At 33.1% G+C, this 22,358-nt stretch overlaps 3 protein-coding genes across 7 annotated transcripts in view; 1 reads left to right on the plus strand and 2 right to left on the minus strand.

Moving 5' to 3' along the window:
- LOC123552123 (low density lipoprotein receptor adapter protein 1-like) overlaps nt 1–5,140 on the minus strand; it is a 30,709-nt gene extending 25,569 nt beyond the window's left edge. The window contains exon 1 of one of the 2 annotated variants that reach the window (XM_045341520.2): nt 4,946–5,140. In XM_045341520.2, coding sequence (XP_045197455.2) covers nt 4,946–5,000 — 55 coding nt within the window. In that variant the 5' untranslated portion in view covers nt 5,001–5,140. The remainder of the gene's footprint in view (nt 1–4,945) is intronic. The other variant, XM_045341519.2, reaches the window with a different exon arrangement.
- Nucleotides 3,286–4,307, plus strand: LOC128556459 (uncharacterized). Its single transcript, XM_053541677.1, has 2 exons — nt 3,286–3,500; nt 3,678–4,307. The coding sequence occupies exons 1-2, from the start codon at nt 3,432–3,434 to the stop codon at nt 3,915–3,917; spliced, it is 309 nt and encodes a 102-aa protein (XP_053397652.1). The 5' UTR covers nt 3,286–3,431; the 3' UTR covers nt 3,918–4,307.
- Nucleotides 5,141–9,342: 4,202 nt separating the features above from the next.
- LOC123552125 (coiled-coil domain-containing protein 83-like) overlaps nt 9,343–22,358 on the minus strand; it is a 35,421-nt gene continuing 22,405 nt past the window's right edge. For 2 of the 4 annotated variants that reach the window (XM_045341522.2, XM_045341525.2), the window contains 8 exons: nt 19,073–19,164; nt 18,416–18,484; nt 17,902–18,023; nt 16,686–16,801; nt 15,485–15,571; nt 14,439–14,459; nt 11,553–11,614; nt 9,343–10,276 (listed from right to left, as the gene is read on the minus strand). In XM_045341522.2, the coding sequence (XP_045197457.2) occupies nt 10,088–10,276; nt 11,553–11,614; nt 14,439–14,459; nt 15,485–15,571; nt 16,686–16,801; nt 17,902–18,023; nt 18,416–18,484; nt 19,073–19,164 (758 nt within the window). In that variant the 3' untranslated portion in view covers nt 9,343–10,087. The remainder of the gene's footprint in view (nt 10,277–11,552; nt 11,615–14,438; nt 14,460–15,484; nt 15,572–16,685; nt 16,802–17,901; nt 18,024–18,415; nt 18,485–19,072; nt 19,165–22,358) is intronic. The other 2 variants (XM_045341523.2, XM_045341526.2) reach the window with 1 other exon arrangement.

Below are 22,358 nucleotides of genomic sequence, written 5' to 3' on the forward strand. Positions count from 1 at the left end.
TACAAGCATTGTATACAGATAATGATATAAAGCATCATTGTTTTAGAAATATATGGGGAATACAATATTTTATTTAACTCGCTTTTTCTTATGAGAGGTTGACCACGTCAACACATTAAATTTACTATTATAAAAATAATTCTTTAAGAGAATGAATTTACTTTCATTTAAATATAGAACCTATGTAGATTATGATATTATAAAACAGTGTAGATTCATAGTCTACAACTAAACTGTACATGACATATTAACAAGGTGAATATAAAAGAAAATATTTTTTATGAATCAATTGCAATAAGCATACAAGACATTTTAAATGTACAATGCAACATATTGTTATGTATGCAGACTGTATCAAATCTGTAAACTTTCATATTCAGCCAATTTGAACTGTATAATACTAACAAAATTCCAATATATTGTAATGGCAATTGATCTGAACTGATTTCACTTAATTTCAAATAATAATGTACATATTTTCTGTAAAATAACATAAAGAGCTAATACCAAATGAAATTAAATATTTTGCTTACAACATTCATTATGAAAAAGAATAAGAAATGACGACAATAATTTTAATTCAACATACCTGGAAAAAGAAGTTAGCAAATCCTAGAGTTGTAACACTTTTATTAACTCTTCAATTCCGAGCATAAAATGGTTATGCTGGACTCTAGGTTTGCTTCAGTTTTATATGAAAAAGTGAGCATCCCAGGGATTAGGTGCTAAAAGCTTGAAAACAAACATTCTTTTGAAAAAGCTAAAAAGTTATCACCAGTAAGAGGATGTTTGCAGTAGTTCTGCAAACAGCTTGATGACATTTTACTTGAAAATACATTTTGTTCACAAGCCATCAATTAGTATGTTTTCATAAACATATGCTCCAGACAAAAAGGTGCTAGGCAGTTTTGAAAGTCAAATACTTAGGTTGATTTCTTAATTTAGCTATACATTCAAAAGAGGAAGTTCTCAAAATTATAAGTAGAATAAGTAACAGCTTAGTACAAAGTGTCATAATCCAAAGTTTGAAAAATATATCTTTATACAAACAACTAAAAATGTTGTTGAAACACAGAATTTCTATTAATCTCCTTTATTTTATTGTTATATTTTTTTTTATACATTTTTTTTTTTTACATTTTTAAATGATGAAAGGAAAAACTTTATACAACAATTAAAATTTGTAAATTACATGTTGAAAATTTTATACAACAATTGAAATTGCAACTCATATGTTTTGGACATATGAGTATTATCTATACATTATGTAATGTGAGGTATAACAATTATGCAACAAAATATGGGGCATTATACTTTGATCTGGAAGTGTGAAAAAGATAGTTTTTGATCTTTCTTTATTACCCTTACGAAATGGTCAAAAAGCTGCGAACATGCCGCGAACATGCTGCGAACATGCCGCGAACATACCATATTCGCAGGAAGTATTCGCGGGATATTCGCTGCTACCGCGATCATGCCGCGATTGGTTTGATACTAGTTTGCGGGATATTCGCAGGAAGACCAGTGATCGCGGCATGTTCGCGAGAAGAACTCAGAAGATTATAATCTTTTGGTAAACTGTTACTGAAGAACTTTTATAAGAGCAGGTAATTGTAGATCAATTAATTTGTAACATTATCTGTAAGGTCACAGTATGAGTCTGATAAGTTAATTACAACCAGATATTCTGGACATGTTTTAGAAGGAAATCTGTGTCCATTACAGACAGTTTTCATAAGTGATTCTTAGAGGCTGATAGGAATATAATTATTATACTTTTTTGTGGTAAGTCAGAAAATTTATGTTTAATATCTATACTCATATATCTCAGTAAACATAAGGAATTTTTTAAATGAAATAGGTACGCTTAACCTTTTGCAGAGCTGTATCAGATTATCTAAAAAGAAATATAAAACTAGCTTTCTAAGCTTCATAAGTCTGATAATTAACCTTTAGCCTGCTAAATTCCTAAAATGGACTGGTCCATCATTCAGTTTGGGCAGTACCATTTAGTATTTGAAGGGGTGTTCAATGAAAATTTACCGACTGAATAGCGAACAGTGCAGACCATGATTAGCCTGCACGGATGTGCAGCCTAATCTTGGTCTGCACTGGTCGCAAAGGCAGAATAACTCGCCGCCAGCAGGCTAAAGGTTAATATGTAAAACTATGACACATTTGTAGTGATTCATATATAACTTAAAAGCAGTGTGAAGGAAAACATTGGGATGAAATGAATACATGCACTCTGACACTGTTATTGAAATGACAAGTAACAGTTAAAATTCAAACACATTTTATCATTAAAACTTTGTTTAAAATGCTCCAAATATGATATGAAAAAGTTCAGACATTGACAATTTGAATTTGTTACAACCTCAGTGTTCAAGTTTATTCAATAAATTTATATCCCTGATTCCTCTACTAATTTATTTGTTTTTGCACTTTTTCTGTACATGCAATTTCTGTAGAGATGGTTTTCAGCTAGTTCTCGGGATGTTCACAGCAACTAGTTCACGGGATGTTCACAGCAACTAGTTCGCGGGATGATCGCAGCAATTTGTTCACGGGAAGTTCACAGCTACTTGTTCGCGGGAAATTCGCGGCAGCTTGTTCGCGGCAAAACTAATTTGCATGTGAAAAGTGAACACCAACGAACATCCCGCGAACAATTATACCAATTGTATCAAAAGTGTTCGCGGCATGTTCGCCAGATATTCGCGGCATGATCGCAGCAAGTGTTCGCGGCAAACTATAATATTTCCGTAAGGGTAAAACAGAAGTTTGAAATTTTTCATCTATTATAACTTAATTACTAACTAATAAAACACTAAGCATATAATTGCTTGGAAATTTCTTTTGTTATTTCTAATTAAAGCATTATTTTTTGTGCCTTTTTTTATTTTATTTTTTTTCACATTTTCACAGTTTGATTGCAATTTTAATAAGTAATGTTTTAATCCAGTATATAAGATGCCCTGTTTCTTTCCTTTTCACTTGTAATCATGAGTTCAAACGTGCTTTGTTTACACTGCTCGTGTCTTGTTGCAAATCATCATCAAGCAATTGATTGTGATTCTTGCGGAGGATGGCAACATCGTGCTTGTAACACTGGTAAGTTTTTCTGGGTTTTTTTTCTGATATATTCCGTTGAGAAAACAAGTGTTGTTGTTAAATCATATATCCAGTAAGTAATTTCATTAGATTTATACCAATTCTTAAAAAAAATGCCATATTTCTTTTGATACATTCGTCAATTTAAAATTAATTCAATTTGTTTTAATTAAATGACTCATATTTTTTAACGTTTGGGTACATTAGCCTCATTTGTTGTTTTGGGTTTAACGCCGTTGTTCACTCTGAGTACAGGACATCATTATTTATTGTATTAGAAGGACTTTACATTTAACATTTTAGGTATATCCAGGTACATGTATGCCAAGATGCGCCGTGGCGAAGTGACCAGAGATTTCATTTGTGAAAAATGCGCGCACAATCAGGTAATTTTTTAATGATAACTTTATTCATATGTTGTTTCCTGATAATTATAATTATTGCGTGTAAAACATTCAGGAATAAATAAGCAAGTATAGGACATAGTGTAAAACTTCCTTAACGTACTGAGTTTATCATTGGTAATATTATTATGCTTTTTGTTAATTAATGTTTTGTTGCAGACACCCATGGACACATCTGATACCAGTGTTGGTGACATGCTCCTACAAATACCGCCTATGGAAGATTCTACTCAGTCCTTAGATGGCCTAACAGCCGATACACACTCTATGAGAACAGAACCTGAGACTGAAGATGACTTGTTTAATGTGATGGCTCCCTTCACCAGAGCACAGGAGTTAGAAGAAAGTGCTTTGGCAGAGCCTAATCCAACTTCGTCCTTAGAAATAGTGCATCTCTAATATTATTTTTTTTGTAAATATGTATAAAATGTTTGAATAGTGAATAGTTTGATAAGACAATTATGGAGCAACTAGTGTTTAGTTTCAGTGATGAAATAGTGCATCCAGTACCTGCAGCTCTAATCATCAAGTTATTAAGAGTTTTTACAGATATATATATAGGATTCTGATAAGATAGCTGCAGATGCATATTTATAAAGATTTTTTAACAATAGTAAATAAAGTAGGAAATTTACAAACTCGGACATTAAAGAAAGTCACTTTGATAATTAAATTAGGTGTCAATCACTCCATTGACAGTCTAATAAAGACAGGAGTAAAAAATTTCACAACAGGTGTGAAACAACTGTGCTGTAGGTGCGAAAAGTAATCAATTATTGTGCTAATCTAGTTTTATTATATCTACTTCTCTAACATTCAATCTACAACTTACATATATTTAAAATATTACATATAATACATAGCTGAATTTATGGGTATTTAAATACTAAATGCCAAAGTAATTGGGTACATTTTGACTTTTTTGGGTACATTTTGACTTAGCCAAGTGGGTACATTTTGACTTTTTTGGGTACATTTTGACTTGACCAAGTGGGTACATTTTGGTTTGGGTACGTTTTGACCTGCACCCGAATCATTACATCAACACCGGAATTACACGAGTAACTTCCCTGGTATGGCTTGATATGTAAATCAATATCATTGAAGCGCTTCATAACTGTGTTTATTTTTTTTGTTATTTCAATACCAACAAAAATTCCCCTTTTCTTAGATTTACGTCTTTTTTCCCCCTCCAACAGTTTCCAAGCCAAGGGCACCGACACCGTTCCCCTAAACTGAATTCATAAAGACCAACTTAGCGACCAAACTTTTTCCCGTCAAATAGGCAGTGGCTAATTTCATACTATTAATCATTATGACATAAACTTAAAACATCTCAGGCTCTAAATCTGTCACTGCAATGTCAAAAATGTGCAAAAATTTATATAATAATTACGACATGTAGGAATTTATGTCAAACTTCTTACTGCTGTGTTTGCCAGCCTGTGGACTTTTCCTCACTTTCCGGAAGAGTGACTCCATTTCACAACATTTGTAAACAGGTTTTTTCTCTCTGCGTGTTACAAAAAACTACAAACTGGGTGTAGCTAGGTATATTTTGAAATATTCTCGGAAACTCTTGTGACTCTATCCTTTTTCGCTGTCGTACGATATAATTCAGTCTGGTTTGAACATTCGACCCATCAAATTATCAAATAAGCAAAAAGTAGTAGGACCAGACTAAGAAGGGAGACAATCAATATTCGGCGCAAATGAAAGCTTAAAGTATCATGATATTCAATCATTTGGTTAAGGTTAAATGTAACTAAATTAAGTAGACAGGTACAAAACCTCTAAGATAAATTTTATTTTGAGTGGGCAAGACAAGCAACAATACAACACAAGCACTCCAGGTGCTTTTGAACCGAGATTTTTGAACACTTAATGCAATTTGCTTGAAAACATACTTTGTTAAGTAAAATACTCATAAGTTGGTTGTAAAATATAATAAGAGTTTATTTGTTGTAGTTTATGACTCAAAATAAATCTTGGCAGTAGCTAGGGGTTTGGTAACTGGTCTAGAGGGGCCGAATAGACAACCCGTGTAAGGCTTTCTAGAGGTTTGATAATCAGTATGAATAATGAATACTGAAAATGGTATTTGCAGAGAGGAAACTTTCATTTATCTATCAAAATCAGGTAACGATTTTGGGTTTTTGTTTGTTGTTTTAAACACCCAACTGCCATTATAAGAGCCAGAAGATACCACTGGGGCAGGTTTTTATATAAATTATGCATGCTTCGCATCAGAGAGCTCCTTTTCAAAATTTTGAATTAATTATTGAATAGAAAATTATAAAAATGCATAAATACACATCGAAACATTCTTGATCATTTGGCGTAATTATTTTTTAAAACAAAAAATTTTGAAGTATAGTTTCAAAAAAATAATTTAAACCAACTGTCAAAAATTTGAATTTGCTGGGAGGAGCTAATGAGGTCACAAACTCTAGAGAAATAGAGAATGTAAACAATTCCCACATGGTAAGCAGGAGGCTTCATGTATCAATGGAATTAACACCTAGAGTGCATTGTAAAGTTCTGCCAGAAAAGTAATTTTGAATTTTTAAACTGAGTAAAATTTCAATCATTTCTGCAGTTAAATTTTTTATGTGACAGGTTTTAAATCAAAATGTTGAGAACAACTTAGTTGAACGAAACTACAGACACAATGTGATAAATTATATCAAATAACTTATCATTTTTAAGACATTAATTATCACAGCAACACTTGCTAATTTGTGTGTATTGTTCTAGTCATCCCAGACTTTAAGTTTATTATTTCTACATTGATTGCTAGCTATCTCAATTAATGGGCCTGTCAGTTATGACAGAAAAGCTTATAATGACTGTTTGATTTTGAAGTTTCACTGTTCAATTTACATGAAAAGTTTAAATGTCAGGAATGTCAGTCTCAACTTTGAGTCTGTTACATATACATTTACTATTACTTGGTCAGCTACAAGTAACTGTAAAATCATTTAATTTCATGGGGATGAAATTTCGTGGTATTGGTCAAAACAGCAATTTTGTGGGGATATGAATTCGTGGATTTCAAATTTTGAACATAAAATGAATGAGAATTTTACTTGTTCATTGGGATTAAATTTCGTGGATTGACTCAACCACGAAAATAAGTCCCACACGAATATTAATTATTTCACAGTTCTTCTGCTCATCACAAGTACTCATTTTTCGTCATGTAGTATCACTTTTGGAATCAACTTACTAGTTAAACATCACAATCCTACCTGACCTTGATCAGTTCAAGCAAGCTGTAGTGAGGTAATAATGAGGTGTTTGATGTTTTAACTATTTAATTTTTACTCTAACTAACAGAGTATTAGTTGCATCATCCTGACCTTTTCAAAATTCTGGCAGTTCAGAAGCATAACATCTGATCAAAAGATAGGCAGGACCTGTGGAATATCAGGATATTGACCCTTCAACTAGGGATATCACTTTTGGAATCAACTTACTAGTTAAATATCACAATCCTACCTGTCCTTGATCAGTTCAAGCAAGCTGTAGTGAGGTAATAGTGAGGTGTATGATGTTTTAACTATTTAATTTTTACTCTAACTAACAGAGTATTAGTTGCATCATCCTGACCTTTTCAAAATTCTGGCAGTTCAGAAGCATAACATCTGATCAAAAGATAGGCAGGACCTGTGGAATATCAGGCTATTGACCCTTCAACTAGGGATATCACATAATATTAAAACCTGTGCACAGTATTATTTTGTCCATCAGATGCCTTACTTCTGTAATAGTTAAGTCACATATAATGACATGATATTTGATGCTTGTAATTTAACTTATATATACTGTGATTTCCTGCGATTGTTCTGAAAATAAACCTTGGCAGATTTATTGCCTCGTTTAAAAATAGATCTTTTGCCGAGTTCTTTGTCATGGGTACATCATTATGAAGTTAAATGAATGTTTGTACAAACATGAGGATAGTGTCCAACAAATACAGCCAGACACTACAAAATAATACCAGACTTATTGCCCTTTAATAAAAAAGAAACTGCAAGTTTTGCTGATCCTTGCCTTAATTTTGTAATAGTTGTTTTCAGTTGTTACTTGGTGTACAGGTTTGTGTTCTTTAACAAATCGCTTCCCTGCATGTTGTTAAATCAATTTAGCATTATCAGAGATATAGCCCTATTGGTTTAAAATGATCATTTTTTGCCGATACCTGTCCTGGTACAACTTAACTTTTACTGCAGGTGTATGTTAATGTCCGTATTAACTAAACAAGCTTTTCCACTTCTCTTGTCAGACTTTACACATTAGCAACAGAGTTATTGCCCTTTAATTCATATATTGGCCTTTTTCTGTCCAGTTTGCCAGGAATCCACATATTGTAAGAATTACATGCAATCTCTCTCAATTGTAAGATCTTTTTAAAGCTTTCTGAATAGGCTATATCAGTTATTGGCACTTTTTCTACTTACAGTGAATGCATTCCTACACATCTTTCACCTCTCTCTAACCCTCTCTCTCCCTTTCCATTAATTCTTGACTTGTTATGTGTAACAGGTGAAATTTGAAAAGTGTGAAATTTTGTCATTGGTCACACAAGGACAAAATCATAGCAGGCCTGTGTCTCCATCTTAAGAATCTATAGACACTTACTGCTAAATCTTGAATGGGATACTGATTTAGAATTGTGACACAAGGCATGGTTCTGACTGTGTCTTTACAACTAGCCAACATGGTTTATTTCAGTTATGAGGTTCATTGTATACTATTTCTTATAAGGTGTGCTTGTGGTGAACTGGAGAGAAAATGAGAATGTCTATCCACTTTTTCTGGTATAGTACTGGTTCAGACTGTTGTAATACCATTCCATGTTAAAAACTTTCATGTGCAGAATATAAAATGGGCTAGATAAAAGGATCTATGTACAGTGATGTTAAAAGATACTAATGAAAAATAAATTGATTTTTTATAACTATTTCTAAAGCTTACAACACTGGTGCAATGGGGTATACATCTCAAGTTTGTGTTATTCAACAGCATTATGGTGTAGGCTTTAACAGGATAAATTTTGAGTGTACAAGACATGAAAGCTTTATATAAATTGGAAATAATAACCTCTCAGAAAATTTAATGAAACATACTGGGTACATGTAACTGTAGAAACATGGTTCATGACTTTTCATCCTTATAAATGCAATAGAGGCGAGTATTTAGCCACTTCACAATTGAAAAATAGGTTATTTTTCTCAATTGTGGCAGAGATACTTTCAAAAATGTAAAAACCTAATAATTTGGAAATTTGGAAATTATACAACAAATTAGGAAGTATTGATTTAACTTCATATTGGGTAACTACTAAATTTTTGCCATCATAAACATCACATACGTCAATCAAATCACTGCATCAAATAAACTGTTTTTTTTTTCTATTTTCTTTTTTTAATTAATATTTTAATGTTATGACCGACATTGTCCTTATTTCTCTAGAAATTAATTAAGACTTAAAATCAAATGATGGAAAAATTGATTCATCAGAGTTCTAATAAAATATCTGTACATACAGACATCTCTTTATTGAAAAGGGACACCACATGGCTAGGAGAATTGAGATTTTCTCTACATTTTACAATTTTACAAGACTTAGTGTGCTTTTGCAAGACACTGACAACTGTTTTCACTTTTTATTTACAAATGTCTAACATTGAGAAACAATGTTTTCAAAATGTACATTCTTTGGACATACATGCTGAGTAAACACTTGATTTATGCATCTGGTACAGTAATGTAGTCAGTGATTATAATAAATGTTAATTAATAACAAGTACACAGTTCATAAAATTATAAATGCACTTTTATTACAGCAAAACAACTTACTATGCAGACAATGTTTCAACCGTGTCAGTAAATATTATAATGTAGTGTGATAGAGTGGAAATCTTTAAATCATCAACACATCATAAAAGGAGGGCCATGTCAACTCTGGCAGCTTCACTATAGAACTGAGACCACATTGTACCAAAGTACTAAGTACATTTGAAATTTTTGGACAAAAAAAATATTTTAATTTGCGATGAATGGAGAAAAAAACACAATATCAAGATATACATATTCAGTGTTACAGGAATACAATATTGAAAAGCAAAGTAGTTTGGTCACACTGAATCACTCCCAACCGGAAACACTTTCATCCATAACTACATTTATATGCATAATTTATTTCTTTCCTTATTCAGACTCTTTTCCACTTACAGAATTATGGTTACTGTAAAGTTTATTCAAATAAAAAAAACTGATATAAGCCTTACAGATATTATAAAAGTTTAATTTCAATACTATTTTAAGCCCACCAACAATTTTAGAAATTAATAACTTGTGTTAGTTGTAGGATTGTTTGTATTCAGTGCTTTTCCCAAGTAAAAAACAACAAAATGTTTAAACAATAACTAAGATATTGAAAAAATCTCCGGTCAGGTAACTGCATGAATTCAGCATATGTTGACCTCTTTAATCTTTATCAATAAATGTTTTATCTCATTTTAAAGATAGTATTCCATCAACAGTATCTGGTATGAACAAGATCAAGTAGTGACCCCAGGTCTGGGTGAGATTATGTCTTTAAGCATAGGTTGTGTTACAGGCCACTGATCAGGATTACAGTCTTTAACTTTTAGCTCCTCCTCATCCAGCTGTCGAGGTATATGAATAGGCATTTGTTGCCCAGTTACATTCAGCAACTTTAGTTCCAGAGGACCAAGCTGTAGGTAATCCTGAAGGAGATATGACAGATCATTCAAAAAACTGCTAGTTTATAGTTTTCAGAGATATAATAGCAAAGAGAACTATAAAGTCTTAGCCTGGATATAGATAACTACTGAAATCATATTTTAACCCTTATCCTGCTAAATTTCTATAATGAACTTGTCCACCTTTCAATTTGGACAGTACCATTCACTGTTAAAAGGGATGCTTACCAAAAAGATACTGACTGAATAGCGAACAGTGCAGACCATGATCAGCCTGCAAGGATGTGCAGGCTGATCTCGGTCTGCACTGGTCTTGGTCTGCACTGGTCGCAAAGGCAGAATCACTTGCTGCCAGCAGGCTAAGGGTTAATTGCAAGATTTTCAGTTGTGTCAATGATCATTAAATAAATACATAAAACTTTTAACATCATAACAGAATATCACAATATACATGTATGCCCATCACAGCAAATTCCTTCTGACTTTTAAAATACTCTACTTATATGGCAGATAAGTTGTCAACTTTCTCAATTTTGACTAATTTAAGGGCTGTAACTCCAGGGTCACAAACTTAAGATTATATGGCTTGTTTATCAAACTTGGTAAAGATAATAACCACTAAACATTCTGACTAAATTTGGGGAGCACTGGATAAAATACTGCTTAAGTTATTAAGTGGACATTGTCAATTTTTGCAATTTTAAATATTTCATGGGTCATTAAAGCAAGAGTGAATGGGACTATTGGGCTTGTTACAAAACTTATGCAATGTACATTCATAAACACAGTGACCATGTTTGGTGAAAACTGGATAAAAATTACTAAGGTTAGAGAGCTGGCACTGTCAATATTCACAACTTCTAGCAATTCAAGGGCTGTAACTCTAGAGAGACTTAAAAGATCCAGCTGGTATCAAACTTGGCTGAGATATTATGCCTACGGTATATTTATTGAGCCAGTTTGGTGAACACTGGATAAGCTTGTGTTAAGAGAGCAAACAATGTCAATTTTTGCAATTCTGGGTGATTCTAGAGCCATAATTCTAGTAGTGAGACTTTGAGGATCCAGCCCATAGATATTATGACCATCTGCAAGTTTGGTGATTACAGAGTATAAACTGCTGTTAGGGAGTGGACAACTTTTGTGGAAACTGCCCATATGGTGTCCCCTGCCACAGGTGATCCCATGATATGTCATTTTTCACAGCAGGTGTAAAAAAAGTGTGACTTTGTCAAATAACTCTTTGTCACAATTGTAAAGCCAAAAACTACGTTCCAATATAAAAATGCGAGATACTCACGCCCCAGTTTTCTTCTTCATAGAACATATTGTCTAATAAATCAGTGTCAACACTTTCAGTATCTAAAATGAAAATGGTATTTGTTAGAAAAATATTTTTTATCAATGAAATATTGAATTTATTGTGTAATTCTAGTTTATTAAAAGATACTTTGCCCGTTTATAGTGTATGTTATTTCAATGTCAATATGTCCAAAGGAGAGAAATTTAAACTTCTAGAAGATTCTAACAGTAGGATGTTTACAGATCATGAAGTTACTACATAATAATTAGTTATTGCAAATAAGGACAAATAAAGAACATTTTTCAGTTTACAGTGAAGTATAGAAAAATGATTGGAAATTCTTGCATGCCGGACAAAACTTTCCATGCTTTTGCCAGTGCTAGAAATTTGTCTTACATCCCGGGGTTATCCCAGGGTGCTCTAATTTATGACTGAATGCATAAATTCATACACAAAATTTATAATGCTTGAAAAAAAAGCATTTGTTTTACTTTACCTCTATTAACTGAAGAATATGGAATGCAAGAAAAAGAATCTATCACTAGTTGAAGGCGTGGATGGAAATATCTGGCTCTTAGGTTACTGTTTTACAGTAACTCGGCACAGCCTTGTTACAGCCTAAACAGTTACCTCCGAGCCAGATATTTTTATCCGCACCTTCAACCAGTGTCAGGTTCTTATAATATATCTGAATGATGTCTCAATGAGAAAGTCATGAAAAAATTTCTCACTTTTACTAAACAAGCATGAACTGTGTTATGGTACTGCTTTGAACAGATAGGAGTTTTCTAACAACTGAATAACTGGCAGCTTTATTACTAAGAAAATAATGTGTGCCACTTTCAAAGACAATCTAGTCAGAAACATGGATAATATAAAACTGTAATTGATATATTAAGGTGACCACTTTTTTCCTCCATTTTAATCAACTCACTGTCATTAATAACTTACTTAAGATAAAGTCTCATTGACAAAATGTTAAAAATTTGACTCAGGTAAATGGAATCTTTTTTATCAAATCTGACTTATAAGTTTTAGTTCTGACAGCTGATTATCATAGAGCTCTACCATCATAACACTTAAACTTACAAATAATTTTGCATAAACTAAATGTTCTAATTTAAATCAATAATGACAGCTTTCATTCCACTCAAATAGTTTGACCTGCACCTGGTGACAACTGAACTGTATTTTTCTTGAAAAACAACTTATGTCAGTTGTTGGTAGAGTGGCAGATAAATAACTGATGCATTCAGGTCACATCACCTTGACACTTACAATGCCTCATTTGGAAGTTATGTTTTTAAGTATGAGAATTATGCTACTGCTTTTCTGGTATGGTCAGGTATACTGTACTGATTTCATGTTCCATTTTATTTGGTACAGACATCTCTATCAATTATTTCAGAATGTGTATAAGTTAAAAGTGGTCTGATTGAAAACATGTGGTGATTGTTAGACAAGAGTGCTGAAATGTAGTTGTACAACATGTTATAAGATCAATGACAAAGAAAGATACAAGAATTCTGTGTAAATGCAAAAAAAACAACATAAGAATAAGCTACCATGTGGAGAAAAACTATAAGAACAAAAGAGTACAAAAGAAGAAGTGACACAAGCAAGTTTTAGCAGGATCTCATGAGTCAAGTACTGAAAGCAAGTTTTAACAGGACCTCAAGTGTCAAGTACTGAAAGCAAGTTTTAACAGGACCTCATGAATCTGAGTCAATTATTGAAAGCAAATTTGAGCAGGACCTCCTGAGTCAAGTACTGAAAGCAAGTTAAAACAGGATCTCATGAGTCAAGTAATGAAAGCAAGTTTAAGCAGGATCTCATGAGTCAAGTAATGAAAGCAAGTTAAAGCAGGATCTCATGAGTCAAGTAATGAAAGCAAGTTTGAACAGGATCTCATGAGTCAAGTAATGAAAGCAAGTTTAAGCAGGATCTCATGAGTCAAGTAATGAAAGCAAGTTTAAGCAGGATCTCATGAGTCAAGTAATGAAAGCAAGTTTAAGCAGGATCTCATGAGTCAAGTAATGAAAGCAAGTTTGAACAGGATCTCATGAGTCAAGTAATGAAAGCAAGTTTAAGCAGGATCTCATGAGTCAAGGAATGAAAGCAAGTTTGAACAGGACCTCCTGAGTTAAGTAATGAAATAAAGTTTGAACACACTCATCTATATACAATCTTTGACAAAACATTTAAGCAGTACAATATATAATACATAAAATACACTATAGTTTTGCAGGAATGTTTTATATTTCTCCATTACATTCTTTTCAAAGATTTATGTCTGGAAGTTTTGACAGGACGTACATTCAAAGAATGCTACTAAACAGACATAATGTAATGAATGCCTTTGACATAATATTATATCATTACCAGTCTCTTGATAACTGAAGTATTTCCTATCTGACCTATCACCCACCCCCTTGTTCAGTATTATGAATTTGACCAATATATGTAACCAGTTTCAGAAATCAGCATGTATCATTTTATTTAATAATTACGACTGAGACCACAGAACATTTTTTTAAGACTTTTTCAGGTACATGTAGATTTTTCTTCTTTTGAATCAAAAGAAAACCAGCAGACAAGCATTGGCATCTGTCTCTCTGAAGCTTTAGATTTTCTCTATAGAGCAAAAACTAAAGACAGAAATAGAAAGAAAAAAGATAAAAAAGGATGAAGACATAAAGATAAAAAAGATTTATGTGCATACAAGAAATAGACATAACAAATATTAAATAAAGCTACTGTTATTTCAATGGTGATAGGAAGAAGCGTGTTTTAAAACTAAAAAAAAAAAAAACCGAAAATAAACTCTCTGCATTCACACGGACATCTACAAAATTATATCAACATGTTCTGTATCTTACTTACCGTCATCAGACACTGAGGTTTCTGAACAGAAATTATTGACTCTATATGCATGTACATTTTAGTACCTTTTACCATATTTAATACAAAATCTTGATTCTTTATTACATGTTTTTCAGTGAATTATTTAAATATTACAGTGAAATATATCTGGTATTTTCGCTGTGACAAATATCAAGGTAAGAAAGTATAAAATGGGTAAATTTACTCAAAACATGAAATAAAAAGAAAAGTTTCTTTGTTTTTTTTTTACATATAAGATCAATTTATCTTTCACTTGTGAACACCATATTCTACATTTTCACTCATGGCTATGCCACTCGAGAAAATATTGCATCTTGTGTACACTCGTGAAAGATATTTCAATCTTACACTGAAACAAACAAATATTCTCTAAATGTTTACTGGGTTATACTGACACATGTTAAAGTACTTTTGTTGTCCAAAGTCCTTTGGCTGAATTTCAGCTTACATTAAGTTAACAGAACTTTGTGTTGTTTGACGGGAAGCTTCATTTCAGAAACTGTAATACTACAAGAATCACAACTCCATGGATAGGTTTATTGACTGTTTAACAGCATTGATATAATACTGTATTATAAATGAACCGCGTCATGCGAAAACCAGCCTTATGGTGATTGCGACCAGTATGGATCCAGATCAGTCTGCACATCCGTACAGTCTAATCAGGATCCATATTGTTCATTATTCAGTCAGTATAGGTACCATGAGATGTTCAGTGGACAGTATGGATCCTAATCAGACTGCACGGATGTGCAGGCTGATCCGGATCCATACTGGTCGCAATCACCATAAGGCTGGTTTTCGCATGACGCGGCTCAATCATGAATGTTGTCTCCATCAAACTATAACAAGATTTTACCTTTACAATAAACATAGCAGTTTTAAAGCGAATTATCTTATATAAATGTATATATAATTTAAGTTTCTACTATTTTTGCAAGCACATTAGCAACCTATGAATACATCTTAATGCTGAAAAAAAAGCAGTTAACGAAATGTTTTAATTAAAGACAATTCTAACTTACCACTTTCCTCGTCCTCTTGTATAGAAGCTTGAACCAAAGAAAACACCTTGTCCTGTACAGCTCGATGTGTAGCACTCATTGGCCGCTCTGAAATATGTATGAAGAAGAAATACTCATATTTATAACTAAGACCGCGATTGTTGTAAAGAGAAATTTTGATGTTAAACATGTTACAATAAACTTTTCACTAAGTATGTACCTAATTATAATTCAGTCTATTTTTCAGTCATTTTTCAACTGGACCCTAGCTGTGAGAAAATTTCTAACTATTACAAACCAAACTTGTGCTCCTTACATGAAACAACAGTATGAGAATTTATCTGAACGATTCTTTACTCAAACTGTCATGGAGAAAATTTAACTGTTTTGTTGTGGATTTACCTTGCAGCATTTGAACTGGTAACTGACTTACAAATCAAAGCTGTTATATTGTATGACTTATGTAGGACAATGTTCCTTCTTTTATTGTCTCACCCAGCAATTCAAAAATCTGGTTACAAATTTTTAAAATTGAATTTGGACAAAAACTGAAATGTAATCTTACAACTAGAAATTCAGATTCTAGTTTTCGAACCAGTGGTTTTACTGCAAGTGTAATATAAGAAAAACTAGAACTATCACAGGAGTGAAGAATAATACCCCCATAATACAGCCTTGTCACAGAAGTATGGCAACCATAAGAAAGAAATGGCCACAGTTTAAGTTGGAAAGGGGCCATAACAACGTCAAAAAAATGGTGGTTTGAAGGTAAAGTGAAACTTGACCTGTATTTTATGATGTTACACCAGTCTTGTGTACCAAACTTTATTTAAATCTGTCAAGCCTTTCATGAGTTATTGTCCGGAAACCATGAGTTTGGCAAATTTTAAGTTGGAAAGGGGCCATAACTACCGTACGTCAAAAAATGGTGGTTTGTAGGCAAAGTCGAACTTGCCCTGTTTTGTATAATATTACACCTGTGTACCAAAATTTATTTAAATCTGTAAAGCCTTTTTAAAATTTATTATTCGGAAACCACGAAAATCAATGAACCGACAGACCGACCGACAAACTCACTCCTATATATCCCCCCAAACTTTGTTTGTGGTGGTATAACTAGTGTCTTAGATACAATTTATCAAATGTTTACTTTTGACTGATTATTTTATGCCATTCTTTCCAAAGAAATATACAAGCACTGAGAAAATATAGAATAGCTCACCTATACTAGCCTGGTCCCCTCCTGATTGCTCTATAGATAACTGTTTTAGGTCCATCTCCAGTATACCATCTTCATCCAGATTCTCACCTTCACCAAACTGTGTCAGGTAAAAGTTCCTGAATTGTTTCAAATTATTCATGATCATACAAATGATTAAAAAAATCTATTGATTTAAATACCAGCAAGCAGTAGTACAGTATTATCATTCATTGCTTGATTCAATGTTGATGCTCGCGCAAAGTTTCAATCATTAACTGCTGACATTCCGGTAATGTCAGAGATAATGTCTATGCTGCAGCAGAATATAAGACAGTGAAGGGAACTGGCTCAAGCAGAATATAAGACAGTGAAGGGAACATGCTACAGCAGAATATAAGACAGTGAAGGGAACTGGCTTAAGCAGAATATAAGACAGTGAAGGGAACTGGCTTAAGCAGAATATAAGACAGTGAAGGGAACTGGCTTAAGCAGAATACAGGACAGTGAAGGGAACTGGCTTAAGCAGAATATAAGACAGTGAAGGGAACTGGCTTAAGCAGAATATAAGACAGTGAAGGGAACTGGCTTAAGCAGAATATAAGACAGTGAAGGGAACTGGTTAAAGCAGAATTTAAGACAGTGAAGGGAACTGGCTTAAGCAGAATACAGGACAGTGAAGGGAACTGGCTTAAGCAGAATATAAGACAGTGAAGGGAACTGGCTTAAGCAGAATATAAGACAGTGAAGGGAACTGGCTTAAGCAGAATATAAGACAGTGAAGGGAACTGGCTTAAGCAGAATATAGGACAGTGAAGGGAACTGGCTTAAGCAGAATATAAGACAGTGAAGGGAACATGCTACAGCAGAATATAAGACAGTGAAGGGAACTGACTTAAGCAGAATATAAGACAGTGAAGGGAACTGGCTTAAGCAGAATATAGGACAGTGAAGGGAACAGACTTAAGCAGAATATAAGACAGTGAAGGGAACTGGCTTAAGCAGAATACAGGACAGTGAAGGGAACATGCTACAGCAGAATGTAAGAAAGTGAAGGGAACAGCCAGTTCACAAAAATGTACCAGAGAGAATGTAGACCAGAATTTAAATGTTTAAAAGTTCCACATCACTGTGTCTAGCATTTAGGTAGTGCAACCCTTATGACCTTTCAACTTTGGATATTTACAAACAGGGCAAATATCTTTACAAACACTTAGATTGGCATAAAAACAGAGAGTACCTGGATATTTTCAAGTCTTCAATCTTGCATTCAAACAACTCAGCCATTATTTCTAGATTTCCACGCTCTATATCTTCTACCTCCTTTATAAGGTCCTCTGTCTCCCTTCTATGTATCTGAACCTATTAACAATAAAGACAATTTGCATTAGCACTAAACAATGTACAGCTACACTTAAATCTCATATGAATCTTGATGGCTTAAACCTTCCTGTTCTGTTCTGTTCAAAGATTAAACATTTTTCAAGAAGAAGCCAAACTCTAACATCAGTGTACATTAAGCAAAATGTCTAAAAAGATATTTGTTATTTCATATGCATAGTACAAAAAATAAAACCAAATACCAAAACATTTAAAACATCGAAGTATCAAAATATAAAAATGCAAGGACTATAATTGAAAAAGGAGTAATTTTATAGCTGAATGTCAAACTGGTTTTAAAAATAATTTTGATAAATTCATGGCTGCAGGCAACTCTACAAGACACACTAATGTACTGATGATACTATATTTACCTCTCTTTTCAACCAATCATTGTCCAATACTTCTTGTCGACTATGTTTGTCCATCTGATTTATTGCTTTCTGAAAGTTCAACGAAGTTCTTCAGTAAATAATTTCAAAATACTGGACATCAGTGCTTTCAAAAATATTTAACTGACATGTACGTATCAGCTCAACTCCAAGCCATATGTTACTATGGAATTTGCTAGATCAATTTATCAAGATTCAGAAAAGTTTTCAAAGATTTCTATCTACAAATTAACAATATAGCTTGAGATATAAACTTCAACAAATACTGTGAAACACTTATTAATCAGGACGTCTCTATTTTCACTTATATTCACAAGTTTCAACCTTTTAAGGTTTGCAAAAATCAGTATACAAAAGTAAGAATATCATGAACAAATAAAATAGAAAATCCACGGAATTTCCATAATAAATTTCATGCAGTTTTCAAGTACTTTATAGTATACATCACAGTATGATATAGTTTGTTCATCTCAGAGGCTCTATACACAACATTATGATATATATTAACTCTGAGGCCCTGTAAATAACATTTCAATATATATTTTCCTTAACTCTGAGGCCCTGTACACAACATTATGATACATATTTTCCTTATCTCTGAGACCTTGTAAATAACATTTTAATATATATTTTGCTTACCTCTGAGGCCCTGTGTTTCTGTTGGTCTACTTTCTCTTCTGTATATTTCTCTATCTCATCTTTAGTTTTTGCAAGGCTGCTGTCCAAGTGACCTGTCCAAAAACAATGAAATACTTAGTACTGCTTACATTTTAAAATTTGGCATGTTTTAACATTTAAACTACGGCAAACGTCAATGAATTTGTTAACCTTTTTTGGGAAGATAACAATTTTGACAAAACCTAAATAAAACAAGTATTAAGTTTCTAAAATTTTAATGCATCACAACTTACATGAAGTTTTATACTGCTACATAGTTTTTTTCTTATGACTGTTGCTGCTCACAGCTAAGCTGCTAACACACATAGCACTTTTAAATGAAATATACAATGTTTCTAATATAAATGTCCCTACCAGCCCAACACTTGGCTTATTGGATATGATAAATATTGAGGTACAGATTTTAAGCAAGAATGGTGAAGAGACAAAACACAACAAGAAAAAAACGACAAAACAAAACAAACAAAAATTTGACGACAAAACAAAACAAAACAAAACAAAAAATCCCCTTTTTTTTTATCTATTTCAAGTTTTTTTGTTTTTTTTTTTGTTATTATAATTATTATTATTACAGAAAATTATCTCTTTTATTTTTTTTTCTGTTGCAAACTAAAAAAAAAAAATCATCACATATAGAAAACGATATTTTTGAGAACTTAAAAAAAGAAATTTGTTATTATTCTTCTGTAGTATTTAGCTAGATATGTATTAATATGTATCATATGATGATTATATTAAAAATAAATTATAAAAAAAAAAGAATGGTGAAGAGAAAGTGATTGTTTGAGCTAACTTCATGTTCTTTTGCCACAGATATCATATGAAAAGCCTTTCTGAAGCTGTTTGAGACTCAAGTTTAAAAAATACAAATAAAGAGATTATGGACTTTGGTCTAAGGCTGATTTGACAAAATTTGTCTTTAAACACATTAACTATTTTAAGGTCAGGCAATTCATCCTGGAGTTTCATATTCCATCTAATAAAAGATCATCCCTGAGCTTTGTCTTCTATCCAATATTAGTTTATCATTTAGCTTTTGATTTTTATGCAATAATGGCTCTTTCTTGAGCTTGGTGTTCTATTGTAAAATCATTTAATTTCATGGGCATGAAATTTTGTGGTTTTGGTGAAAACGGCAATTTCATGGGCATATGAATTCATGGATTTCAACTTTAGAATATAAAATGAATGGGAATTTTACTTTTTTGTTGGGATTAAATTTTGTGGATTAACTCAACCACGAAATCCATGAAAATTAGTCCCACACGAATAATAATGATTTCACAGTATCCAGTAAAAGATCATCATTGAACGTTTGTCTTCTATCCAATTGTAGCTAATTATGGAGCTTTGTCTTCTATCCAATAATATCTATCCATGAATTTTGCCTTCCATCCAATTAACAGAACATCCTTCAGTTTTGTCTTCTATCCAATTATAGCTCATCCTTGACTCTTGTCTTCTATCAAATAACAGTTCATCCTTGAGCTTTGTCTTCAATCAAATAATAGCTCATCTTTAAACAATTTCTTCCATCAAATAATATCTCATCCTTGAGCTTTGTCTTCCATCCAAAAATAGCTAATCCTTTAAATTTCGGCATCCATCAAATAACAGATCAACTCTGAACATTTGTCTTCTATCAATAATAGTCTATCCATGAACAGTGTCTTCAATCCAGTAACAGTTCGTCCTCAACAACTATAGTGATCAAAGTTGCCTACTGTCTTTACATGAGTGAAACAAAAACTGAAAACTTTCGTGCTAGAGAACTGGTGTTTGTACACGTGTATTTTATTTTTCAACCTTGTTGCTGAGTACAAAACATTACACACATTCAAACCTGTACAGCGATATCAGGAGTTAATTCCAAAAAAAAAAAAGATACATTATACAATCCATGCATTTATAAAATAACAATCAACTAAACAAGACCAGACAATGAAGTTTGCCCCAATAGATGAAAAGTTTAAAATTCCATAAGGCTTTAAATTTTATGTTAAAAACAAATGAAACAGCTATCCAAATAGATGATATGCACAATTACATGGTCAGAAAAGCGCTACTTCTAATACTGTATATGGACATTTACAGTTACAGCAACAAAGGGAGGTAACCAAAAACAATAAATTCGAATAAACTTTCTACTATTTTCATCAAAATTCAAACCTTTGACAAATTTAAGAGAAAAAAGTTATTGAAAATAGGATTTAACAACATATTAATAGTTTATGACTGAGCCGCACCACGAGAGAACCAACATAGTGGCCTTGGGACCAGCATGGATCCAGACCAGCCTGCGCATCTGCGCAGCCTGGTCAGGATCCATGCTGTTCGCTTTCAAAGCCGATTGTAAGTAGAGAAACTGTTAGCGAACAGCATGGATCCTGACCAGACTGCGTGGATGTGCAGGCTGGTCTGGATCCATGCTGGTCGCAAAGCCACTATGTTGGTTTTCTCATGGCGCAGCTCAGTTGTATTCATGGTGGAAAATGTGGCAGCCACATTTCAAATAAAGGCATTATGAGCCTTTAACAAGAGTACATTTCTGAAAAACACAATATTAAAAGTGAAAATTAAAAAAATAAGTCGAAGTAAAAAAAATAAAGACGGTGTGTCTGACGGGACACTAAGAGACAATATCAAGATTCTAAAGAAACTAAAAGTAAAAGAACAAGAGGACCATGATGGTCCTGAATCGCTCACCTCTTCCCACATGACCCAGTTTTGAGTATGACGTCGTTTTTAGCTCACCTGTCACAAAGTGACAAGGTGAGCTTTTGTGATCGCGCGGTGTCCGTCGTCCGTCCGTCCGTGCATGCGTGCGTGCGTCCGTAAACTTTTGCTTGTGACCACTCTAGAGGTCACATTTTTCATGGGATCTTTATGAAAATTGGTCAGAATGTTCACCTTGATGATATCTAGGTCAAGTTCGAAACTGGATCACGTGCCTTCAAAAACTAGGTCAGTAGGTCTAAAAATAGAAAAAGCTTGTGACCTCTCTAGAGGCCATATATTTCAAAAGATCTTCATGAAAATAAGTCAGAATGTTCACCTTGATGATATCTAGGTCAAGTTCGAAACTGGGTCACGTGCCTTCAAAAACTAGGCCAGTAGGTCTAAAAATAGAAAAACCTTGTGACCTCTCTAGAGGCCATATATTTCACAAGATCTTCATGAAAATTGGTCAGAATGTTCATCTTGATGAAATCTAGGTCAAGTTTAAAACTGGGTCACGTGCCATCAA

This window comes from Mercenaria mercenaria, chromosome 4 (genome assembly GCF_021730395.1).
Source record: "Mercenaria mercenaria strain notata chromosome 4, MADL_Memer_1, whole genome shotgun sequence".
Lineage (NCBI taxonomy): Eukaryota > Metazoa > Mollusca > Bivalvia > Venerida > Veneridae > Mercenaria > Mercenaria mercenaria.

Coding starts and splice junctions, on each gene's coding strand:
- LOC128556459 (XM_053541677.1), top strand. CDS start 3,432: ATGTATGCCAAGATGCGCCGTGGCGAAGTGACCAGAGATTTCATTTGT. Junction 3,501..3,677: donor AAAAATGCGCGCACAATCAG/GTAATTTTTTAA, acceptor GTTTTGTTGCAG/ACACCCATGGACACATCTGA.